The sequence below is a fragment of the Sitophilus oryzae genome, unplaced genomic scaffold (assembly GCF_002938485.1).
Source record: "Sitophilus oryzae breed Bouriz unplaced genomic scaffold, Soryzae_2.0 scaffold_177_pilon_pilon, whole genome shotgun sequence".
Taxonomy (NCBI): domain Eukaryota; kingdom Metazoa; phylum Arthropoda; class Insecta; order Coleoptera; family Curculionidae; genus Sitophilus; species Sitophilus oryzae.
This window is the reverse complement of record NW_022146479.1, coordinates 10,222,287-10,231,280: the sequence shown is the minus strand read 5'-3', so window position 1 is coordinate 10,231,280 and position 8,994 is coordinate 10,222,287. Positions and strand designations below refer to the sequence as shown.

Below are 8,994 nucleotides of genomic sequence, written 5' to 3'. Positions count from 1 at the left end.
TGGGCTTATCCCTTGAAAACAAAAACTGGACAGGAAGTAGCAGTAGCCATGGGAAAGGTTTTTAAGGAGCATTCTCCTAAACTTTTACAAACAGACCAAGGAACAGAATTTTTATCAAAACCTTGTCAAACACTTTTTAAAAAGTATAATGTAAGACATTACTACACTTACAGTGAAAAAAAGGCTTCCATAGTTGAACGTGTAATAAGAACACTTAAAAGCATGATTTGGAAACAATTAAATTTAAATGGAACTTATAAATGGTATACCCTATTACCACAAGTAATAATTACTTATAATAATAAAAAACATAGAACAATTGGTATGAAACCTTCTGAAGTAAGTGAAAAAAATGAAAAATATTTGCTTAAAACAGCTTATAGTCATATAAAATTAGCATCAAAGCCTAAATTTAAAATTGGAGAACACGTTAGAATTTCTAAAACTCGAAGTGTTTTTGATAAAAAATACATGGCTAATTGGTCTACTGAAATTTTTATTATATATAAAAAGGTACAACTCACAAATCCTGCCACCTACATATTAGAAGATGTTGACAAGCAAGAAATTAAAGGTGGATTTTATGAACAGCAATTACAAAAAGTTAAATTTCCTGATGCCTACTTGGTTGAAAAAATTTTAAAACGTAGTAAAAATAAAGTACTTGTTCGTTGGTTAGGTTTTAGTGATAAACATAATAGTTGGATAGATAAAACCAATATATTGTAATATTTTAACTATAAAATAAAAGACTATTATTGTACAATAAACTTTTGCTTTATTTTATACATAGATACCTATACATTGCATATATATTATATAATTCACTATATGAAAATAAATCTATTTAAAATCCATTTTTGTAATACTGTGTACTAATTAATGTTTGACAAGGTAGAGGTACATTTAGTTTTTTAATATCCTCTTCCTTTTTTACATGGTAACTTATTACATTTGCACTTAGTTCAGTTAGTTTGGGTGGTGTCCACATATTATTACCTACATATGTAGGTGTTACACAGTTTTGTCTGCTCGAGTGCATGTTTCAAGTTGTAATGATGTCTCGAGCACTAACAAAAAACTTATGCGAAATTATTTTTAGTACGTGATTATACAGTATTACATATAGGATATTGATAATTAAAATTAAAAAATATAAATTACTATAAGCACAAGTGTGATTACACAGTCTTGTATTTAGTATATTGATAATATTAAAATAAAAAAATTAAAGTTTTAAATAATATAATAGAGCTCAAATTTAAAATAATATAATACCGTTAAAATTGCTGGCTGAATATATCATCATCATCCTCAACTAAGACACTTAGAGATTTTTTATGTGTCCTTTGGGTGTTTACAACATCTTCCCCTTCTTCAGAATCCAGACTAATCCTAGACGTTGATGATTCTGGTTGTGAAACTTTCACCTTTTTCCTGCTCGGACCACTCTCTATTTGTTGTTGTTGTTGGGATTCCTCCTCTTCCTCCTCGTCCAAACGAATTTTAAAATTAAATCTTTTCAGCGCCGTTTCAAATAGTTTCAAATCTTTTTCCTTTTCAAACATTCTTGTTCTAATATACTGTAGAGGCAAGTCTCCAAATTTCTTTTTTAAATTTTGATGTCGTGGAGTATACGTCAGGCATATAAATATTTTATCCCCTTTAATTGATATATCCTTCACACCAAAACTGAAATGAAAAATAAAAATACTCATTAAACAAGAAAGGAGAAGTCAAAATGATTATTGTTGTAAAAAACACACTGGATAAAAAACTTACGTGAACATTTCTCTCATTACCACTAAACCCATATCTAGTGGAAAATTTGATTTATCTAAGGATTTAATTATGATAGTGGATGGAACGTTAGCCATTTTTTCAAGTCACTGTTGAACTATTAGAACTATTAGAAGTAACTGTGTGAATGCAAGCGTTTAATTTTGCTTGCTATTTATACATGTTTTAAAAGATAAAAATTAACCTAATCAGCAAGTGACGTTACACACTAATAAATTGTGTTTTTCTTCATATGTAGAGTTTAGATTTAACAAAGCATTACATTTTATTGTTAATTGTACTAATAGATACTGGAATTACATTATTTTTTAATTTTTCTAATAAAATAAGGGTCTCCAGTAGCTTTTTTTAATATATAAAACCAATAAATTGCGTTTTTCTTCATATGTAGAATTAGGATTTAACAACGCATTGCATTTTAGTGTTATTTGTACTAATAGGTAGTGGAATTAAATTATTTTTAATTTTTCTATTAAAATAAGGGTTTCTATTGCCCTTTTCCACTACGCAAAACCAATAAATTGTGTTTTTCTTCATACGTAGAGTTAGGATTTAACAAAATATTGTATTTTAGTATTATTTGCACCATTAGATACTTGAACTAAATATATTTTTTTTAATTTTTCTATTAAAATAAGGGTTTCCCAAACCCTTTTCCACTATATAAAAAGAAACTAGATATTAGTGGAAACTAGGGTTAAATTAGCAAAATTCACCAATTTTATTTCAAACAAACACATAACATTTAATGGTTAATACGCTATATAATATTTACTCCATATTCCCCTATAAAGAAGCACAGAATGCCAATTAGTCTATAAAAATACAAGAAGGTTAAATGTCACGAAAACAGAAAATTAGATTACATTTTAAAAATGCTTCAAGTTATAAAAATTACTTATCATTGTTGTTTGTGCATGTATAAGTGATAACAAATTAGGGGGTTATAGTAACGAATTATGTAAAATAAATTAATTTGCATTACAATTTGAACAACAATTTTAGGTTGCAAAAGAACCCTATTTGATTTATTTTTAAACTGATTTGAGTTATTATTATTCAATATTAGTTTTCCAACAGCACTTTCTTCACACACTTCAAGCATACTTATTGTTACAACAGCTAAAACAAGTAAATCTTCGCAAAAGCAGCAGCAGAAACTGTTTATTTTCCTTTGGTAAGTTTGTAATTTTTTTTTATTAAAGAAACAGTTGACTTGAGTGAAAATTTATTTTGATTTTTTAGAATTCTGTACAATGTCAAAAATGTTTGGAAATAAACGTACCCATCCAGATGACCATTACGGTCATGGTACTAATTTAAAACCTGGTACCAGCCGTGATAGCAGCAGTAGCGGCATTCCACAACCCAGTACCAGTGGTAGAAATTATCAGAGCTCTTTAAATGTAAGCAGAAATATAAAGAACCATTAGTAATTAATTTCTATTTAACATTAGGTTTTAGATACTAATAGTAACAAAAAAATAGATAAATTAGTACAGGAAATAATTAAAACTTTTGAAAAGGCTAGTAGGATAATTAAGACTAAAGAAGAACACAATAAGTGGATTAGTTTATTAAGAAAAAATATTTTTTACGATTAAAAATGTATAAAAACAAAATCAAAATGTATTCAAAATTTTTCTTGTGCCGAAGCAGGACTTGCATTACTCAAACATTATCATTTCAATTTAAAGAATTCTAAGCGAATTAAATTTGGTAGATCACAACATAATATCATAAAAAATCTACTTTGGCAAGATGTGGAATCTTGTTTTAATGGAAGAATTAAGACGGGTTACTAACATTAATATCAAAGATCCTAAATTTTTTTTAAAAAGAGCATTTAAAAGTTTTTCCTTAAAAATAAAAAAAGAATTAAAGCAATCTTTACTTAAAGTAAATGCAATTTTTTCTGCTAATTTTGTAAAGCCACACACTGCTGAAACAGATGTTAAAACATTTTTAACAAAGAATGAAATTATTGACAACACAACAAATTTAAAATATTGGTATAAGAAAAATATTGAAGAGAAAATTTTAGCTAAATTGGAAAATTTTCAAGAAAGGGATAGCGGGTGGGCCTTATTTCAAATTATTCACCTTAAAATTAATATAAATCAGTTTAACCCCATTAGTGTTAGTTCATCGACTTATGTGGATTTACCTAATTTTATTAAGAAAACAAAAGCGGTTATTAATATAAAAAATAATGATGAATATTGCTTTCTATGGTCAATAGTGTGTGCTTTATATCCTGCTCCTTCTCATAAAAACTCTAGTGCTACCAGTTCATATCCACATTTTACACAAGTACAAGGCCTACATTATTACGATATTACTTTTCCCATAGGTTTAAAAGATATTTCAAAGTTTGAAAAAATGAACTCAATTTCAATTAACGTGTACACTTTTGAAAAGAAAGAAATTTTTCCTGTAAGCTTAACAAAAACAGACTTTGAACTGAAAATTAACTTACTTATTATTCCTTGTATTAACTATAATAGTGATGATGATGACTCAGAAAACGATGATGATGAGTTACATTTAAATAAAAGTCAAAATATCTTAAATAGCAGGAATTTTCACTTTGCATACATAAAAAATTTATCTAGATTAGTGAATTCTCAAATTGGTAACGTAAAAAATAAATCCTGGTTATGCGACCGTTGCTTGAATCATTTTAAATCAAAAGATAATTTACTAAAACATTCTGTAGATTGCAAAAATTTAAACACAACTTAAATATTAATGCCTAAAGAGAATGAAAAGATTTTAAAGTTTAAAAATTTTAAAAATAAAGAACAAATACCGTTCGTAATTTACAGTGACCTGGAATGTATTCTTAGAAAATGTTTCAAATAGCACTGCATTAAAAACAAAAAAAATTCAGAAACATATTCCATGTAGCATAGCGTATTACCTCAAATGTTCTTATAACAATCAGTTGTCAAGATTTAACTCTTACACTGGTTCAGATTGTATTAAATGGTTTATTAATCAACTTAAACAAATCTCCGATGAAATTTCTGAAATATTTGCCAATCCTTTACCTATGAAAAAATTAACTGCTGAAGAATTAAAATATTTTCAAACTGCAAATCACTGTCATGTGTGTGAAAAACCATTTTTAAAGGGAGAAAAACGTGTAAAAGACCACAATCATTTAACTTCAAGTTTCAGGGGACCAAGTCATGAACACTGTAACCTAATGTTCACTGATAATCATCACATACCTGTAGTTTTTCATAATTTATCAGGTTATGATAGCCATTTTTTTATTAAAGATTTAAGTACTGAGATAAAAGGAAAAATTACTTTATTACCCGTTAACAAAGAACGATACATTTCATTTACCAAATATATAGAAAATACAAATATATCTTTTAGATTTATTGATTCGTTTCGTTTTATGTATCCGATGATCAAAAAAGTATTACCAAAAGTTTTTATTCAAATAATTCTGAATTTCATTTATTAACTCGAAAAGGAGTATTTCCTTACGAATATTTAGATACCTGGAAAAAACTTGAAGACGAACATTTACCCGAAAAAGAAAAATTTTATAGTTCTTTGAATAATCAAAATATTTCTGATGATGATTATAATCACGCAATCAATATTTGGAATACTTTCCAAATTCACAATTTAAAAGAATACATGGAATTGTATTTAAAAACCGATGTTCTTTTACTAGCAGATATATTTGAAAATTTTCGTTCAACTTGTTTATCAACCTACAAACTTGATTGTTTACATTATGTTACAACACCATCATTAGCCTTCGATGCCTTTTTAAAAATGACAAACACTGAACTAGAATTACTAACAGATCCTGATATGTTATGTTTATTGAACGAGGTATACGAGGGGGAATTTCACAATGTTCGAACAGATATGGAAAAGCAAATAATCAGTTTATGGGGCAAGAATATAATTTTAACGAACCAATTTCATATTTAATGTATTACGATGTAAACAATCTTTATGGAGCAGCAATGTCTATGTCATTACCAATTGCGGAATTTCAATGGGTTGATGATTTCTACCAAGAGAGTATAAATATTTTAGACATTTCAGATGACTGTCCTTTTGGTTATATTTTTGAAGTAAATCTTACATATCCCAGTGAACTATATGAATTGCATAAAGACTTACCTCTATGCGCTGAACGTTGCGTGCCACCTATTTCGAAATCTAAAGTACCTAAGCTGCTTACTACATTAAATGATAAAGAAAAATATATTATTCATTACAGAAATCTAAAACAAGCTCTTCAACTCGGTTTGAAACTTACAAGAATTCACCGAACTCTTAAATTTAAACAATCAGCTTACTATAAAAAATTTATTGATTTAAATACCGAATTGCGAAAACAAAGTAAAAATGAACACGATAAAAATTTTTATAAGTTAATAAACAATGCAAATTTTGGTAAGGCCATGGAAAATGTGCGTAAATACAAAGATGTTAAATTAGTTACGAGGTGGTCAGGTCGTTATGGTGCAAATTATTATATATCAAAACCAAATTTTCATAGTCTCACAATTTTTGATGATAACATGGTTCTAATTGAAATGTCAAAATTAAATATAACTTTTAACAAACCCATTTATGCAGGTTTTTCAATTCTTGACATATCAAAAACAATAGTGTATGATTTTCACTACAATTATATTAAAAAAAAATTTGGGGATTGTGCAAAATTGTTATATACTGATACGGATTCCTTGATTTATCATTTTTTTGTTGATAATATCTATATTCATATAAAAGAAGATATACATAAATTTGATACTTCTGATTATGATGAAAATAATATTTTTGGTATACCTCTGAAAAATAAAAAAGTAATTGGTTTGATGAAGGACGAAAACAACGGAAAAATAATGTCAGAATTTATTGGATTACGTTCCAAAATGTATACATATAAAATTATTGGAAATAATAATAGTTTAAAAGAACACAAAAAAGCAAAGGGAATAAAGTCCAGCGCTTTAAATACAATCACATTTGATGACTACTATCAATGTTTATTTAATAATCAAGTTACTGAGTGCTCTCAAAAATTAATTAAATCAATTAAACATGAAGTGTACACTATCGATCAGAAAAAAGTAGCTTTAAATCCATCAGATGATAAAAGGATTGTAAATTACCTTTACACTGACACTAAACCATGGGGCTATAGTATTAATTACTAAAACCTGAAACATTTTTTAAATTTCAGAATTCTCTTCAATATATTAATTGCGGAGGCATAAGATATTGTAACACATGTAAACATTATTTTTGTTTTTGCAATTAAACATGAAGTTTACACTATCTATCAGAAAAAAAAGTATCTTTAAATCCATCAGATGACAAAAGGACTGTAAATTACCTTCACACTGACATTAAAACCTGAAACATTTTTTTAAATTTCAGAATTCTTCCCAGTATGTTAATTGTGGAGGCACAAGATATTGTAACACATGTAAACATTATTTTTGTTTTTGCTCTAGATCGATAAGTAAACACAATTTTGTTGATGTTTTATATTCACAATTTGTAAAAAACGATTTATACTGTAGGGAAAGTATGCCTGAAAGTTGAATTTTCTTCTAAAATGTAAATGTATGTAAGATAATTTTATATTGTTTTCATATAGTTATAGGAATCTGTTTTTTTTGTTTGATTTCCTCTTAAGAAATATATCTGTATCTTAGAAAGGAAAACAGAAGTGGCCTTTTCACTAAACAATTAGTTTTATTTGAACCTACCTACCTACCTACCTACCTACCTACCTACCTACCTAGCTACCTACCTATCTACCTACTGAATAATTTCTGTATTTTAAGATATGTATTTTTGTGTTTTGCTTCACTCTTAAGAAATATAATTGTAACCTAAAAAGAAAAAAAAAATAGATGTGGTCTTTTCAATAAACAATGAGTTTTATTTAAACCTACCTATCTACCCATAAATATCACTTATTCCGTATTGATCCGCACGGCACCACGCTGGGCCTAAGTTACGCCACGCTCATCTATCTCTCTCTCTCTCTTTCTCATTAACAAACAAACAAATATTAATGTCACAATTTTTCTTTATTTAACCTAATATTTACATATCACCATTTTTTTAACACCTCATCAACAGCCACACGTAAATTACGTCACTGTCAACTTATTAAAACTATTAAGAAAAATTACGTCACCTATTCGTACAACAAGTTAAGACACGCGCAGTAGTCCGCCGCTTCAAATCCATCATCCTATCACTATTTTTAGTAAAGGTCAAACTCTATCAAAAAAGGTCAAAAAGAAAAATTACGTCACCTATTCGCGCAACAAGTTAAGACACGCGCAGTAGTGCGCCGCTTCAAATACATCATCCTATCACTATTTTTAGCAAAGGTCAAACTGGATATCAAAAAAAGGTCAAATCTGCCCAGAACCCCGCCAGATATACTACTTACACTAATATGAATAAAATTAATATTCGTATTTTTTTCTGTAGCAACTTAAAATAATTGAATTTATAGATAAACATGCAGAATGTGGGTATGGTAGGAGGTGGCAACGTTGCATTCTCTCCGAAACTCTTTATGCCCGGTAAACGAATTTCCCGGGGAATGAACAGTGGCACTCAAAAGTTTTCCAACATTTTCCGGAAAATGTCAAGAAAAATATAAAATTTTCAACATTTTTTTTTCGCAAAAAAAACCTCATAGGCGTGTTTCTGGGGTTGAACTATACCACCAGTTAAAATATCTGCACTCATTTCTGGGACACCCTGTATAGTTGATGAATGCAGTGTGTATTCACGAACTAATAGAATACTTAATTGCTCCTGATTTTATCTAGTCTGAGCTTTTTTATGGGGATATGTTAAAGACAGTGTTTACAAAATTCGACCAACTATTGTCGACAACATGAGAGAAATGATTGTAGCTGCTTTTCGAAATAGAACTCCACATATGCCTTTTAAAATGAAAAGATCTTTTGAAAAGACAATGATTTTATGCAGTTAACAGGAAAGGAAGCATTTTGAGCATTTGATTTCATCTAGATAATTTTTGTCATACAATTATAGGTTTATATCTAGTTTTAATTCTGTAACAATTAAAATATGTTTTAAACGTGTATCCTTTTATTACCGTTGAGTATTTTACTCTACTTTGTACTCTCTTTGTTCAATTAACAAAAGACA

At 28.2% G+C, this 8,994-nt stretch overlaps 2 protein-coding genes across 2 annotated transcripts; one reads left to right on the top strand and one right to left on the bottom strand.

Annotated features, from left to right (window-relative positions):
* Positions 1-523: 523 nt before the first annotated feature.
* LOC115882220 lies at positions 524-2,896 on the bottom strand. Its single transcript, XM_030900136.1, has 2 exons — positions 1,783-2,896; positions 524-1,692 (listed from the first exon to the last, which is right to left on the bottom strand). Exons 1-2 carry the CDS (start codon positions 1,875-1,877, stop codon positions 1,281-1,283), a joined length of 507 nt encoding a protein of 168 aa, XP_030755996.1. The 5' UTR covers positions 1,878-2,896; the 3' UTR covers positions 524-1,280.
* A 520-nt stretch (positions 2,897-3,416) lies between these two features.
* On the top strand, positions 3,417-7,668 carry LOC115882219. The gene is made up of 2 exons (XM_030900135.1): positions 3,417-4,293; positions 5,587-7,668. The coding sequence occupies exons 1-2, from the start codon at positions 3,562-3,564 to the stop codon at positions 5,761-5,763; spliced, it is 909 nt and encodes a 302-aa protein (XP_030755995.1). The 5' UTR covers positions 3,417-3,561; the 3' UTR covers positions 5,764-7,668.
* Positions 7,669-8,994: the final 1,326 nt, after the last annotated feature.